The sequence below is a fragment of the Rhinatrema bivittatum genome, chromosome 5, assembly GCF_901001135.1.
Source record: "Rhinatrema bivittatum chromosome 5, aRhiBiv1.1, whole genome shotgun sequence".
NCBI lineage: Eukaryota > Metazoa > Chordata > Amphibia > Gymnophiona > Rhinatrematidae > Rhinatrema > Rhinatrema bivittatum.
Window position 1 is genome coordinate 363,564,048 of NC_042619.1, and position 17,407 is coordinate 363,581,454.

Here is a 17,407-nt window from a genome sequence, read left to right on the forward strand (position 1 = left end):
TTGTTTGAGGATTAGTAATTTGTGGAAGCCTTCTTTGATTTTCATTGAGATGTGTTTTTTGTAGTTCAGTTCTGGGATCTAATCATATTCCAAGATCTCTCATGTTGTCCTTTAGTTTGATGTATGTGCTATTGATTTGTATGGAGTGGTTCGTGTTGATTCCTGCGTTTTTTCTCTCTAGCAGTATACATTCGGTTTTGTCCATGTTTAGACATAGCTTCATGCGGTTCAGCATATTTTTTATGGTGTCAAGGTAGGTGGCCGAGAGTTTCATTGTATCTTCGATGGTGTTTGTTACTGGTATGATTAGTTGGATATCGTCGGCGTACATGTAGAATGTGACACCGAGACTTGTGAGGAGTTGGCAGAGGGGCAGCAGGTATATATTAAAAAGTATGGCTGAAAGTGCGGATCCTTGGGGTACTCCGGTTTCAAGAGATATGGCATCTGAGGAGTGGTTGTTGAATTTTACTTTGAAGTGTCTGTTTTTAAGGAAGGATGTAAACCAGTTGAGAGTTATGCCAGAGAGGCCGATGTCAGCTAGTCTGGCGATTAAGCTTTTATGTTCCACCGTGTCAAATGCGGCAGAGAGGTCGAGTAGAATGAGGATGTAACTTTGGTTGTTATCGAAACCTCTTATTATTGTGTTTGATAGATTGAGTAGCAAGGTTTCTGTGCTATGATTTTTCCTGAAGCCATGTTGGGCGGGGTGTAAGATGTTTGTTTCGAGATGCTCATTGAGTTGTTTTAGAGCCGCATTCTCCATCAGTTTGGCGAGGAGTGGTAAGATTGAGATTGGGCGGTAGTTGTTCAGGTCATCTGGATTTAGGTTTTTTTTCTTTAATATAGGTTTAATTGTTGCAATTTTTAATTTGTCTGGAAGTTCACCTTCTTCGAGCGATTTATTTATGATTGCTGCTATGGTTGGGGCAATACATTGAAATCATTGGCTCTGTGTGCTGCAGTGGCCAAAAAAAAAGCAAACAATGTTAGGAATTATTAGGAATGTAATGATGAATAAAACATAGAATGTCATAATGCCTCTGTATTGCTCTATGATGAGACTGCATTTTGAGTACTTTGTTCAGTTCTGGTTGCTGCATCTCAAAAATGATATAGTTGTGATGGAGAAGGTTCAGAGAAAGGCGACTAAAATGATAAAGGGAATGGAAGACTCCCCTATGAGGAAAGGCTAAAGAGGTTAAGACTGTTTAGCTTGGAGAAGAGACAGCTGAGGGAGCATATGATGGAGGCCTAAAAAATTCTGAGAGGAATAGAACAGGTAAATTTGAATCAGTTGTTTACTCTTTCAGATAATTCAAGGATTAGGGAGCACTCCATGGTTAGCAAATAACACATTTAAAACAAATTGGTGAAATTCATTTTTACTCAACACAATTAATCTCTAAAATTTGTTGCCAGAGAATATGGTTAGGGCAGTTAGCTTAACTGGGTTTAAAAAAGGTTTGGACAAGTTCCTGGAGGAGAAGTCCATAAACTGCTATTAGTCAAGTTGACTTAGGGAATAGCCACTGCTTATTTCCGGCATTAGTAGCATGGGATCTGTTTAATGTTTGGATACTTCCCAGGTTCTTGTGTCCTGGATTGGCCACTGTTGGAAACAGGATGCTGGACTTGATGGACCCTTTGTCTGACCCTATATGGCAACATCTTATGTTCTTATTTAAATGTGTAGATCTTTTGTTTGGGAAACTTCAGATGCTTAAAGGGATGAGTAGTGGGGTGGGGGTCTCCAGAGACCCCCAAGACTTTTGCCACTTGTTTAGATGGGATATTTCTCAGGGCCGATCAGTCCCTTTAAGACATGGTGATCCCACAGTATGTGTAGGGGCAGTAAAGCTGCAGTATTTTTCCTGGTGGTATTCCTGGTGGTATTCCTGGTGGTATTCCTGGTGGTATTCCTGGTGGTATTCCTGGTGGTATTTTTCCTACCGTGGTATTTTCCTACCAGGGAAAATACCACGGGGCTTAAAAGCTGTAGTACTGAGTACCACAGATTAGTGAACCCTGCAATATTTTCCTCTCTGGTAAATGTACTGTTGCTTAGTAAATGGGGCAGGGAACTACCTACCATCTTGCCTTGAGCTTGGGTTTGGAAATATGAGAAATCTAACATCCAGTTTCAGAGATACCTATGTGATGCAGATATCTACTGGCTGGTTTTGTTCCTCCAGGTTTTACCCATTCATTTTTCTCATTGTCTCCATGGCTCCTCTGGTACTAGAGAATGAAGTACAAGTTGCATTTGTGGGTCAACCAAAGCTTCAGTACATCCTTGGTTTCAGCTGTAAGTTGGTCATGTTGTTCATAAAGGAATCTCACATTGGGGTGCCCTCCTCTTTTGTTCTGCTCTTCTCTGCTTCACTCTCTCTGCTCTTAGCTGTCTCTAACATGGGTATCTCACCTACCTGACCCAACTCTTCATCCTGTAGATACTCCTGCAACCTCTGTTCTACACTACCTGTCAACTCCTACTCCTTCCCTACTCTCAGTTCCTCTTCACATACAGATTATTCCTCTCATTATCCCATTCCCTCAATTCCACACCATGAGCAGACTTCACCACTCCTTGACCACAACTCTCTGCTTGTAGGAGAAAGCACCATGCCATGCAAATAACTGTCTTGGGCCTGGATTTATCAAAATGCGATAAGTATTGCATGCGATAGTAAAAGGGGGTGTGTTTTATGCTAATATACAGTTTATCACAATTTGTGCTAATTACCTATATGAAGAGCTAAGTTAGCACGAATTGCAATAACATTTTCAGACTGTGCCAGACCTGTTGTATTTCCTGCATTTGACCATTGCTAATGAGAGAGAGAGAGAGAGAGAATGAGAGAGAGAGAGAGAGAGAGAGAGAGAGAGAGAGAGAGAGACTAGCCATAATGTCCTCACACTAGATAGGTGTTTATATCTGTATGGGAGGCCCACCTAGTAACTCGAGGTGAGGTTTAGGTATTAGTGTAGGGGGTTAGGGGCCACTTTGACATTCAGTGTGAGACGTACGAACAGAACAGTGCTCTCTTGTGAAGATTTGATGACCTACGGAGTGAGGAAACTCACCCAAAGATGAGATTCGTGCAATGTTCTCTCCACCTAGCTTGATGTTACCCAGGTAGAGTGTTCATCAAGCTAGGTTGAGAGAACCTTGCACGAATCTCATCTTTGGGTGAGTTTCCTCACTCTGAGGGTCATCAAATCTTCACAAGAGACCACTATTCTGTTCGTACATCTCACGTTGAATGTCAAAGTGGCCCCTGACCTCCTACACTAATACCTAAACCTGACCTCGAGTTAGGCGTTCTCGTTCTCTCTCTCTCTCTCTCTCGTCCCCCCGCTTCCCAGATGGCTAGACTGGTGCTCCGGGAGCTTCAAATCTACTAAAACAGGCCTTTCAGGAGACATCACTAAACCCTTGTGGCCCTCTATTGCAAGCTATCGCATGGCTTAACACCACCAGCTAAAATCGACGATAAGTCTGTGCGATAGCACTTCGCAGACTGGCAAACCCACTCCCCGCCCCTAACTCCTCCTCTTTTTCAAATTTGCATCGCACCATAAAATATGGTGCTATTGCATGCGTTAACGGGGCTTTTCGCATGCGATAAGCCCTTAACGCATGCGAAAATGCCTTAGCGCAGTTTGATAAATGACCCCCTTGGTTAGATAGCTTTGCTGCCGAGCTCCAACACTGCTGCTCCCTACATGCAAAATGGGTTAAATCTGGTACTAGTTAATGTTCTCCCCATCTTCCCCAGCTAGGGGATAAGCAGAAGCTAGAAGGACACAAAGGAGAAGGCTCATGAGGGGGGAGGAGGAAGAGGTGCTGTGTGCCATGTGTGTGTGTAGCACAAAACGGGTCCCAGCTATCCATGCTCTACATGCTGCCAATTCCCACACTCCGGGGCTCATACTATAGCTAAGAAGGATAAACATGCATGGCTACATATGAGCTCAGGAAAGAGCTCCTACATATTTAAGAGCCACCATTGGTGTCATATTGCTGCAAGATGCTAAGAGCAGAAACCACATGCTGGTTTGAATTTGAGCATCAGGCAGTGGTGACTTTTCCATGGCATACCAGAATGCCATGGCATACTGGTTTGGAAGCTAATAGTTTACTGATGGAAAAGGTAATGTCCTTGGCTTCTTCCAAGAAGCCTTCCACCGTCTCCCAAATGACATGAACTTCGATATACTCCCTCTTTCTTCCCCCTACTTCACCCCAGACCCTTCCAAAAAGCACCCCTATGCTGAGTTGGCGGGAGTGGGTGAAGATATTATCCTACCAGCTTGATGTGCCTAGCAGCTCCTCAAACTCTGAACCACATACATGTGGTCAGTGTTCAAGGTGCCAGTATGCAGCACCAAATCCATCTATGGATGTCAAACCAGTAGACGTAAGGGACTCTCTTTCTGCTGGCTTAGCAAAGAGGTGCTTCTCAAAGGACTGGGGGAGAGGGATGTAGGGATCATGTCATTTGGAGGATGCCTTTTTGGGGAAGGGGGGGGGGTTAGAACTCAAAGGGTTAACTATTCAGCAAAATCCAAATTTCTGGCAGCGTTTGTTGTCCAAAGCTTAATATCAAAATACAGGTCTTCAAATCAGATATTACATTATATCAGTTTAGTAACAATTTTATATCTTTGAATTTTTAAAATGTAAATTTTCATCACAATAATGCTATAAAATTCAAATCATGATTCAGGTGTGATGGAGTTAAATATATTTTTGTGTACGAATATTCCAGTGAACATACGTTACTTTAATTTGTGCTTATACACAGTAAGCTGGCGTGCTTTACATACAAGTATTCTTCAGAGATGAACTTACAGATGTATGCACACTTGTGTTTGCTTTGTAGCTCGAAGCCCAGTGTTCTCCCACTTGTCATCTTCCCTTCAGGGGCTTTGGACTATCCGAGCCTTCAAGGCAGAACAGAGATTCCAGGACTTATTTGATGCTCATCAAGATCTTCACTCAGGTATGTAATAAACTAGAAATGATTTGTAGAAATGGATTCACCAAATCTGTTCCAGTTTTCCTAACCTGAAAGCACTTCAAAATGAATATTATGATATTCATTGTGCAGCGATATTCAGCAGCATGGGGAGCAGCAAGTTATCCGTCAGATTCAGCTGAGTACTGCCGATTAGACACTCCTCCAAATATAGTCAGATAAAGTCCTAGCTATCCAGATAAACTTATCTGGTTAACTTTAAGACTGCTCTCAAGCATGACCAGACTTAGCTGCATAAGTTACTGGACTAACTCTGAATATTAGAGTTAGCCGAATAACTTATCCGGCTAACTTAACTCCATCCCAGAGTGCCTCCAGGTTATTTGTATACATTTTACCTCACTACTTACTAAGCCTGATAACTTGGAGGCGGTTAGAGTGTGGGAATTTTAAAAGCCTGGGGTTTGTCTGGCTAACTGTTTGAGTATTGCCCCTATGTTAAAATAAATAAATGAATTAGTGCGCTATGACAATAACTAGGCTTTTTTTTAATTGAAATACTTTGAGACCCATTATAATTCAGTTTCATAAGAAACAAATTCATTCACACTGCAACACACAGATGTTTAAGAGAGATCCAACCAAGTATTTGAGTAGAAATGCCACCTTTATTAGATGAACAGATACTTAAAAATGCACTCTTTCAGGCACACTAATGTCTGTTGTTCAGTGTTCTTACAGGTGAAATTGAAACTCATCATGTAAGATAAGACTACAGATTTTGAATTAATTTCATTTGATTAACATATTTGGTAGATGGATTAAGAATGACTAAAATCAGGTTTTCTTCTTAATTACTGAGTTGTAGATCATGAGGGTTCCCTGTATTGCTGAAGTCTTGCAAATATAACTGGGCTTAACTTGATGCCATCCCTGCTGTTGGTTAGTGGGCTATGGCTTTATTCATGTTACATCATATAAAAAAGGCAAACTTAAGTCTTCTTGGACATGTTATATAAAGGGGGAAGAGAGTCATTCTTTTTCTTTAATTTTCTGGTAGGAGGGAGTGAACCAGCTAATATAATTATACCTGTGCCCTCATCATATGTGACTGTTTTCTGTCTTCTTTCTTGGTAATGTTATGCTGTGTTTTCTTAAGGACATGAATAAGATTCCTCACACATGGGTGATATCGTCATCTGATGGAACCAAGCACAGAAAACTTTGCCAGAATTTCTAGAACTCTGACTGTGTCTCACTGGACATTGCCCATGCATGCCATTATATAAACGTCCACGTGGGATCCCTCCTGCTTTCTTTTTCTGTGGTGCTCTTCGGTCGCAATTTGGTGCCTCATTCTCCTGTTCTGGACCTATTTGGGATTTTTTTCCCACTTCACAGGATCGCTCGTCGCAGAGTCCTGTGGTCTTGTTCCTTGTAGTTTCCTTAGGATAGGATTTTTGGCCAGTTTTCTTAAGTTTTCTTTCACTGTCATTTTTCCATCCATGGTGGTGTGTCATTGCCCACTGGTTTTTGGCCCATCACCACCATCGAATTCAATTTTCTGTCCTTTTGTTTTGGCTAAACATATCTAGTGGGTTCCAGCGAAGCCCCCAGGCAAAAGGGCCATGTCTGTCATGGACCCCCATTATAGATGTGTCTTTTGCCTGGGGGCATCGCTTGATGTCCAGGGGGGAGGGGTTGCAAGCAAGAGTGTCTCTATCATTAGGCAGGATGAGACAATCACCTCAGGGGGCAAAATTTTGGGGTGGCAGCAAGTGTCCACCTTAACCTTGCTAGACCTCTCCACACAGAACAGCCACTGGAGGAGAGGCCAGGCCCTGCCAGTGAAAGAAGACCTAGCTGAACCCAGCTATTGAGGAAGGGAGAGGAGAGGGTGAGACAAAAAGTGTTGCATAAGCAGGCATGGAGGATAAAGGAGTGAATGAACAGGGGTGTGAGAGGAGTGAATGAGAGGGATGAGAAAATGGTACAGAGTGGAGTGAATGCAGGGAGTGAAGGGCAGAAGGAATGTAATATGAGGTGAATGAAGGGAAGGGATTGAATTTAAGGAGAGAACTGTGAGTGAGATGGAAGGAAGGGAATATAAGGAGGACTCATGCACCAGAGTGTTTCTCTCCTCCCCCTGCAGAAGCTTAACCTAGAGTAGCCAGTAGGAGGAGGAGTAAGGCGAAGTTGGATATGAGAGAGGTTGAGACTGAGTGAGAGGGGAAAGAAAGGGGAGAAGGGAGGGGGTGAGGATGGAAAAGGGAAGGGAAGGTAGAATCAAGGTTGGAATTACTGAATAGCGCACACAGTGGCGGCAGCAGCAGTTGAAGAAAGGGAGAAGACCGGTGTGACTACCTTAGCCAAAGAAAAGGGGAGCGAGAGAGAGTGGACTTGCACCCGAAGAAACAAAGCCCATCCATCCAGGGGTGAAGAAAGGAATGCGGGAGAAAGGCCCTGGCATGAGTGAGAGTGTGTGTGTGTATGAGGCAACGAGTGTGTGAGTAAGAGAGAGGTAGGGAGAGCATGAGAGAGTAAGCATGTGTATGAATAGGAGAGAGTTTGAGAGAGGGAACATGCATGTGAGGGAGGGAACATGCATGTGAGTGGGAGCACTGAGAGGAGGATCACCTTGCTGGTGGATGAAAAGAATCAGTAAGTACTGCTTGGAGAAATGTTTAAAACAAGTATTGAGGAGAAGTAAACTATTGGGGTATATTATTATTAATGGGTTCATAGGTAGTCAGAAAGGCAGGCAACAAACAGAAGTTTGTGTGTTTGTAATGCATTGAAATAGTTGGCTCAGTGTGCTGTGGCGATCAAAAAATCAAACAGAATGTTAGGAATTATTAAGAAGAGAATGGCAAATAAAACAATGGGTGTCATAATGCCTCTGTATCGTTCCATGGTGAGACCGCATCTTGAATACTGTATGCAATTCTGGTCGCCGCATCTAAAAAATGATATAGTTGCACTGGAGAAAGTGCAGAGAAGGGCAACCAAATGATAAGTGGCATGGAATCGCTGCCCTATGAGGAAAGGCTAAGGAAGTTAGGGCTGTTCAGTTTGGAGAAGAGACAAGTGAGGGGGGATATGATAGAGGTCTACAAAATCATGAAAGGACTTGAATAAGTTAATGTAAATCGATTATTTACTCTCTCAGATAATAGAAGGCGTAGGGAGTACTCCATGAAGTTAGCAAATAGCTTATTTAAAATAAATCGAAGAAAATTCTTTTTCATTCAGCACATAGTTAAGCTCTGGAATTCATTGCCAGAGGATGTGGTTAAAGTAATTAGTGTTACTGGGTTTAAAAAAAGCTTGGATAAGTTCCTAGAGGAAAAATTCATTATCTGCTATTAGGGTAATTAATAAGCAATAGTAGCTTGTGATTTATCTAATTTTTGGGTACTTGCCAGGTACTTGTGACTTGGATTCGCCACTGTTGGAAACAGGATACTGGGCTTGATGGATCCTTGGTCTCACCCAATATGGCATATCTTATATTCTTATGTTCTTATGTAAGGAATGTGTGAGAGAGAGAGTGCGAGTAAGAGGGAAGGAGCACATGTGAGAGTGAGAGAGAAAGCATGCCTGTGTTAGTATGTATGCATAAGCGAAAGGAGAAAATCTGTGGGTCCCCTCTCTCCGCATGACAATCTCAGGTATGGAGAGTAGGGAATATTTTTTTTATTTTTTTATTTTTAAATATTGGGTGGTGTTTAATTTATCTGCTGTTTTGAATTATTTTATTGGTGTTTAAACATTTTTTTTAATTTTCCAATTATTGGATGTTCTATTTGTAACGTTTTAAAATATGTATTCTTTTTATTAGTATGGTTTTACTGTTATGATTTGATGTTTTATATTTCTTGATTTTATTGTTTGATATTTTATGAGGAATGGTAATGTTTCAATTTTTCCATTGCTGCACTGCATACAGAGTCTGTCTTGTTGCAGTTTTCAGTTCAGTTTTTGTCTGCAGGTTTTTATTTATGCTTCATGGTCTCCTTTTTTTAATTCTGTCTGTGTTCTGTTTGTGTGACTGAAGTGAAGTATTGTTAGTGTGTAATTTGAGCAGGGATCTATATCAGTTTAGCTTCTTCTGTTTTCCAATTAGCAGGTGAATTGGTGTTGCACTGTTGCATTTTTCATAGTATGGTTTGTAACTATTTGAGGGCAATTTTGGTATGGGATGTTTGTTATATTGTAATTATAATTCAATTTACTTATGGTTTTCTGATGGCCAAGCCCATACCCAACATGCGTTACAATAGGTCTTATACCATGTGGGTTCCAAGTGTCTTTTTTATTTTTAAGTGTAAATATAATATACATGTTGTTATAAGTGAATTTTACCTTAGAAGACTGTACTTTCATGAAAGTTCTGTTAATGCATAAGGACATCAATTTGTTTTAATTGTGTGTTGGAAGGGCTGGAGGAGGAGGGAACAAGGCTGTAAAGTTCACCTAGGGCACCACCCACATACCGTCACCAGTCACCCGTTTCTCCAAGATGCAGATGCTGGGGAAACATGGGAGACAAGTGTTAGGGTTCTTGGGAGTATGACTGGGTTGACAGCTTCCTAGAAATATTATCACCGACACTATCTGCCACTCCTCTGGTAACTCTGACCCTGTCTCTCTCTTTCCCAACATTTCAAATTATCAAATTGGCCACTCCAAGGGGTTCCCTGCTCCCTTTTGCCTTCTTGACCATGCTATGCCTTGGGGAGAGGGATGCCTCAGCATTCACCTCAGGCACCAGATTACCTTGAGCCAACCCTGGTCACAATTGTTCGACCGTGACCCTGAAAGGGCGCTGGCCCCGACTTGAACTTATGGAGAGCTCTTTGGATTCCATAAGACCGATCCATAGGCATTGGAGGCAGTAAACATCAAAGCTACCTTGGAGCTGCATTGATGGAAGGAGCATCATCTGCATTGGGGGTGGGGGTGGGGGAGGCATTGGTTCACCTGATGCTGTAACTCATAGGGAACTCGGAGACAAGCCACTGTCTGGCTCTTCCTGGTTGAAGAAGACGTCTGGTTTCACCTCTTCAACTCCAGCATCGAGGATATCTCATGACGAATATTGAGTGAAGCCGAAGAAGCATTGACATCAGTCTCCATTGATGCATGATGCCAGGAGCAGGAACAGTCTTATGCTTGCAGAGAAACTGTCTAAGCGGTCCTGAGGCAAGGACAGCTCATTCTCTACACATGTGACAGTGTCCAACAATCCTGATATCTGCCATTGATCTGCGGGTTAGTTTCAAGAGGTCACCTCGCATGCTTCCCAGTTGGTGATGGCATCAGCAATCTTTGAAGAGGAGTTGCATAAAAAGATCTAGCAGTGCTTGGAAAAGGTGCTGCGGGGCCTCAGTGTTGGGGCACTGAAGCAGGCATAGTCAATCCTCAAGCTACTGCTGGATTCCCGTTTGGCGCTGATGCCTGGAGGGACATTGGGGTTGAGGACTGTTGCCCTGCTGCTAATCTCCAGCTCCTCAGGTGAGGAAACATCCCCAGGCCATCAGGACTCCTCGGGAACCAGGCCCAAACAGCTAAGCGCAACAGTCATGGGGACTTTGGGGATTGAGAGCCAAGGGAGCCCTCATCACTGGCAGACCAGGGTAAGTTGGATCCAAGAACTCTTGGGGGTAAACCTATGACTGCAGACAGCTCTAAAGAGGAAGTGTCTGTAGAGCTCCCCTGTGACCCCTCTCCTCCACCAGAGAGAAGGAAGTCCCTACCTGAGGTCCTCTCCTTTTCAGGATTTGTTCGGTAAAAGGCAGAAGCCATTCCGTTTACAATACAGAGGGAGGATGAGACCAGAGACAAAATGCTGATATCTTCCAATTTGTGGAGCTTCCTAAGGAGATCTTGGTAGTTCCCAGTCCTTGAGGTCTTTCAGGAAGTACAGATTAAATCTGGGGAAAACCCCCTATGTGGCTCCTGTCAGTAGGAAGGTGGATGCAGTTTGTTTTGTCCAAAGGCTCCCATGTTCGAGAAGAGGTAGTTACCACACCAATCCATGGGTGGTCTAATCCACTCTCAAGAAAACTAAGAGTTCTAGAACTTATTCTTTGGTGCCCCAAGGGGAGGATTCTAGAGTCCTTGATGCTGTTGGGTGTTAGGTTTTTTTAGGGAACAATGCTCAATGTCCACATAGCATTCTACCAACTCTTCATGTGCCAGTATATGAGGGACATGCTGAAGCAAGTTCAGGGGCTGGTCAAGCAGCTTCTCAAAGGCAGCAAAACACCCTCCAGTTACTGGTAGACAAAGGGTTAGAATATGAAAAACACATGGTTCATTTGACCTTTATTTTTGAAATGGCATAGAGTCTCTTCCATAGAGATATGGGTACACTGAGTCACCTGACTGAGAGCCCTGGATCTCCATATAGATGTGCAAGAAAGACTTGATGATGTACCATGTACAGGGGAGAATCTGTTTGGAGACAGAGTGAAGGATGCGGTCTCACAAATCAGAGATCATTGTGCAATGCTCCAGCAGTTGTCCACTGGCACTCAGGACCCAGCCTCCTCCTCCAGCAGGTATCTGAGACCGGAGCAGATGAAGCACTTTTTCCACCCAAGGAGGCGCTGTCCCCCACCTCGATGGCAACAGAGGGCATCTAAGCCCCAGACAGCAACCCAGTCAGTGCTGAGGATGGGGTTTAACTGGATTGCAGAGAGCATAGCCAGAATCCCAGGCCTGTGCCAGAGAACCTTCCGGGGGGAGGCTACAGTTTTAAATAAACTGGTAGCCTAGTTTAACCTTGAACATATGAGTCCTCAGTATCATCAGAAGAGGGGATAGGTTAAATCTGTTTGATCTCCCACCAGATTGGCCCACGGATTCCAGTTGGGGTCACTCGTCACATAAGGAACTGCTTCTAACTGAGCTCTTCTCCCTCTTAATGACCAAAGCGGTTGAGCCTGTTCCACCAAAGCAAAAAGGGTGGGGATTTTACGTTCCAAAGAAAATAGGGAGACACTGTCCCATCCTAGACCTAAGGGCCTTGAACAAATTTATTATAAGAGAAAAGTTCAAGGTGGTTTCCCTGGGCACAATAATCTCCTCTGTTCAAAAAAGGGTCTGGCTATGCTTCTCGATTTAAAGGATGCTTACATTCACATAGGGATTTTGCCATGATCATAGGAAGTATCTCAATTTGCCATGAGCAACATCACCACCAGTATCACATTCTGACTTTTGGGCTAGCATCTGCCTCACATGTTTTCACAGAATGCCTGGCTATAGTGGCAGCATACAAATGCAAAGTGAGGGTGCAGTGTATCCATCTGTGAACAATTGGCTGGTCAAGAGCACATCTTGGGCAGGAGCCAAGGAATCAATGCCTATGACCATCTGGGTGTTGGAGATACTTGTTGCGCCCATCAGTCGCAGATGGCTGCGCCCTCTATTGCTCACCTTTTTCCTGCCTGACTCAGTTCCTTTTGGGAAGATGGCTGCCTCGGCTTCTCCATGCCAACCCCTCCAGCATCCCCGGTCCGGCATGGGCGATTGTGTTCGCCATCTTTCTCCCGAAGTCACCCAGGGTACGTGCGCACGCGCAGCCCCATCCTTTACGTGTGTCATGGCGGGAACCTCGGGGGCGTCCCCACTGCATGACATCACAAGCTCTGATATTTAAACTCCGTTCATGATTCCTAATACGAGTTAGCAAGGAATCCTCCATGCTGATCTCTCTACGTTACCAGACGTTTCCGCTCTGTGTACTCTCGCTCCAGGATGACTTAGGTACCCGCTCCTCGGGGGCCTTGCCTCGCTCCTCTACACCCTCCAGGATTATCTGCTACCAACAAGGATGCCTAAGGTACCCGCTCCTCGGGAGCCTTGCCTCGCTCCTGTCTACCCCCTGGGGTTGCCTACCACCTACAAGGACATCAGTTAGGAATCTGCTGTTAGTTAGACTGCGGAATAGCAATCTGTTCTTATTGGCTCCTAAAGAAGGAGGAGTCAGCAATCTGATGTTATAGGCTCCTAAGAAGAAGGAGTCATCAATCTGATATAGTTGTGGGTGAATCCCTGGGCTGATGGCAGATGACCACGTCCCCGGGAGGATATCCCGAGAGGGACCACCGGCTAGGCTTGAGTATGGAGACAGACACACATTAGTTCTTTTATTAAACAGGTTTTTGAAACCACCAGAGGTGGCAATAGTGAGCTGATGCCCAGCAGGGCTGTAGCCCCTCAGGTACTGGAACAGTGATCTAGGATGGCTGAGCTGTTGAGAAACTGTAGAAAGTGAGTAGGCAGAGTAGACAGAGTTCATGAACAGAACTAGATGACAAAACTCACATAAGGTCTCAAGGAAGCTCAGGTGCTGCAAAGGTTTAGGCCCTCGAGGAGCGAGTACCTGGTTCCAGGGAAAGCTCTGAGAGAGCGATGGTAACTCACTATTGTTTGTAGCAGCGATAGCTTCTAAGCAGTAGAGAATCTTCAGAGTGTCCAGGAACATGGACCCTCGAGGAGTGAGTTCCAATTCCTATCTGTAATCTGAAAGTAAAGAAAAAGAGCGAGGCCCCCGAGGAGCGGGTACCCCTGGTAAGTCCGAGGAGGCAGAGTAGCTTGGGAGGTGTAGCCGAAGCAAACCCCTTCCTTGGAACTCAGCTAGATAGTGAAATTAGAGACCTTTAAATTTTGGAAGCGGATGACATCTCAGAGGGATGCCCCTGAGGTTCGCGCTCTTGCTGGTACTTCAATCAGAGCGCGCGCACGCCCTAGGTCTTCAGGCAACATGGCGGATCTGCAACGTTGAGCCGGTCCGGGGACGCCGGAGAGAGACGGCATGGAGACGCCGCGGCAGCCAGCCATCCATCAGACCCGGAGGGAGTCACCGCAGAGGTAAATAGGGTGGAGTGAGGGCGTCGAGCAGCGATGGTCACAACAGCAAGAGAGGTAAACGTTGGGAGTACCTTATCTCCTGGAAGGGATACGGAACAGAGGAGAACTCCTGGGAGCCCATGGCCAATATCTTGAATAAAGACATAATCCGTCACTTCCATCAGTCTTAACCTCTTAAGCTGAAACCCCCTGGGGGGGGCCCTTGGAAGGGGGGTACTGTGGCACCCATCTGTCGCAGACATCTGCACCCTCTATTGCTCACTTTTTCCTGCCTGGCTGTTCCTTTTGGGAAGATGGCTGCCTGTGCTTCTCCATGCTGACCCCTCTGGCATCCCCGGTCTGGCATTGGTGATTGCGTTCGCCGTCTTTCTCCTGGAGTCACCTAGGGCATGGGCGTGCTCGCAGCCTCGTCCTTTACGTGCATCATGGCGGGAACCTTGGGGGCGTCCCCACTGCATGACATCACAAGCTCTGATATTTAAACTTCGTTCATGATTCCTAATACAAGTTAGCAAGGAATCCTCCATGCTGATTGCTCTACGTTACCAGACGCTTCCGTGTTGTGTACTCTCGCTCCAGAACCTACAAGGACGTCTAAGGTACCTGCTCCTCAGGGCCTTATTTCGTTCTGGACCTCCGCTCCTCAGAACTTCTCTCCTACTACAACTGCCAGCATCAGAGTGAGTACTACTGTTCCAACTCTGTCTCTGCATTGTCTCATCTCTCTCTATATAGATCCTCTGCCTACCCCGTACCGCAGACCACTACTGGATCTACTGTCACTGGCCTTTCCATCTAGGCCTGGGTTCTCAGCCTACCCCGCTTCGCGGACCACTACCAGTCCCATCTCCCTCTCAGGACCTGATGAGACTGTGTAACTGCCCATTCCACTCTGCAGCCTTCAGATGAAACATTGCCATCAGACATCTCCTCTTCTTGCTGGGATCATTGCCCGTTCCTCGGGTTACCATCGATGTTGCAGTATAATAAAGACTAACTTTCTCTGTGTCCATCTCTGCTAGGAGCTAGCCTATCGCTACAAGTCCCCGCAGGGATGGGAAGTGCCATCTCTTGCAGTGTCCTAGGGCCCACGCCTCAATGTCCAAAACATAACAATACTAGAGTTCTTTGTCAACTATCCCAGGTCTCCTCTGAGCCCCTTACCTCAATTGGAATTTATTGGAGTGCTGCTAGACTCGGGCAAAAGCCTTCCTTCTGCAACAAAGGGCTGCCACCTTGATATTAGCAGTAGAAGAAATCTAGATGAATCAACAGACAACATGGGACATGTTGAGGCTGTTGAGCCTCATGGAGTCAACAATACATGTTACTCCCATGGCATGTCTCTAAATGAGGAGAGCCCAATGGATCTTAAGATCTCAGTGGCTACAAGCCACTCAAAACCTATAGAACAGCATCTAGGTCACTCAACTACTCAAGAACTCTCTGTCCTGGTGAGGGGACAATTTCTTTTTTTGTACTTTATTTTTCTTAATTTGAAATAGTACCATTAAAGAAAACCTGTTACAGAATTGAGGGTAAAACAAAGTAAACAAAAAATATACAGAAATAATAAAATAGAAATATTCATCCAATATTTAGAACAATACTGGGGGAGGGGGGGACAAAGAAACTAATAAAACAGGAAGAAAATAGACTTCAGTACAAATGTAAACCCTTATTTAGCAGTATAAGATGACTAAGTTGTCCATTAACTATTAGATCCTGATGACATAGGTACTACCAATAATGTTCTGTTTTAAATAAATGCCTCCAACTGCTCTGGTTCAAGGAATACATGTTTGGCATTCCCCAATCCAGGCAACTTACATGGAAATTGAAGAAGAAATGTACTATTTTCATCTCATTTGGGTAGTCTTTGACACATCAGGAAAAAGAGCAATTCTATCTCTAAGAAATATATTATTTTTTAATTTGAAAAACATCCTCGTAGTCTAGTTCCTAACTGGCTCAAAACATAAGTGACCAATAGTGTAGCCTTAAAATCTACCTTCACTTGAGACTTCTGTAAAAGTCTGTCAAATTGGGGTCCCTGCCTGTTCCAACAGAGCACACGGGAGCTTATATGTTGACCTTTGATTATTCGATTAGGAAGATAACTTTGACTACTGGTGGAATAGTTTCAGGGGGAACCTTCAGGAAATCACTATAGAATTTTTTAAGCATCTCCACCAAAGATAGCAGATGTAGGAAAATGTAATATTCTTAAATTGTATCTTCTACTGTAATTTTCCAAATTTTTAAATTTGACTCAGAACTTCCTTATTCTTGATTTACAGCAAGTTGTCTATCTTTAAATAATGCCTCTATTCTAGTAATTTTGAGACTATGATCATTAATTCCTTATTGGAATTAATCAGTATTTGCAACTCCCCCAACTTGGAGAGTGAGTTACCAATTCTATTTGTTAGGGATCTTTCTAGTCCTTTAATGAAAACCAATCATGTGTCTCTAGTTACAGGGGATGAACTCTGCCCACCACAGAGTTGATCACAATGTCTCTCCTTGTACTTGCAGCGGTAAATAGGGTACGATCCTCCTCATCCCGGGAATCACATCCAATGGCATCTTTGGCCATGGAGGCAGCACAAGGAATAGCCCCATTCTCATTGCCAGAGAAGTACACACTTTTAGTTTGGAGACAGCAGACCTTTCCAAATCAGCAGATAATATACTAAGCTGAGAAAGCCTAGAACTAACACTTGGATTAGAATTTAACATGAATGCCTCACTAGACAATTGGGTCAAAGTGAATGAAACCACCAGTCTGGATGAGGAAGGCCTGATGGACTCTTTCCTCTTTTTGCTCATATCCAACTACAAAAGGCAACACAGTGCAGAGAGAGTCAGTACTTACAATTCCTCAGGCTTGCTTCCAGTTCTTCTTTGCGGCAAAACTTCCTCTAGGGGTGCGCCCCTTTGGAGTGCTGGGTGGCTGCACGCTGCAGCGCATTGGGTTTTATGGAGCAACATGGCACCTTTTGATGTCTTCAAGATACCATTGTCTCCAGCAATCAATACTGTTCTCTGCAGCTGGGTAAGCACACCACCTTCCTGCAAAACATCCAGGTAATTCCTCAGCATCCTGGGTTTTATGGAGAAATATGGTGCTTCTTGATGACATCAGATGCTGTCGCCTTAGACTGTGAACGGGGACGTCAAGCAACCAGAGATGTTATCTGCAACTGGCTAAACAGACCTCTTTTCCTTTATGGCCCTAGGGAACTCTTGGTCTCTGGGTTTTATGGAGCAATACTGTGCCTTTTGATGAAGTCAGACACCATCACCTCGGACCAGAAACAGGGATCTCCAGCAACTGATAATGTTCTCTGCAGCTGATTAAACACAGCTTTTTCCTGCATGGTCCCCAGGGACCATTCCAATCTGGTTAGAGAAATCCCTTTCCAAATTTCTCCAAACCAAATTGACCTTACAATGGATGTGTCCAACCTGGTTGGGAAGTTCATGTAGATGGGCTCTGCATTCAGGATTTGTGGTCCACCCAGGAGGAGTTGCAT

At 44.3% G+C, this 17,407-nt stretch overlaps 1 protein-coding gene across 1 annotated transcript in view; it reads left to right on the forward strand.

Annotated features, from left to right (window-relative positions):
• The window catches only part of ABCC4 (ATP binding cassette subfamily C member 4), a 1,099,276-nt gene that overhangs the window by 788,455 nt on the left and 293,414 nt on the right, over positions 1-17,407 (forward strand). Inside the window, exon 22 of the mRNA XM_029604735.1 lies at positions 4,890-5,009. Within this exon, the coding sequence (XP_029460595.1) occupies positions 4,890-5,009 (120 nt within the window). The remainder of the gene's footprint in view (positions 1-4,889; positions 5,010-17,407) is intronic.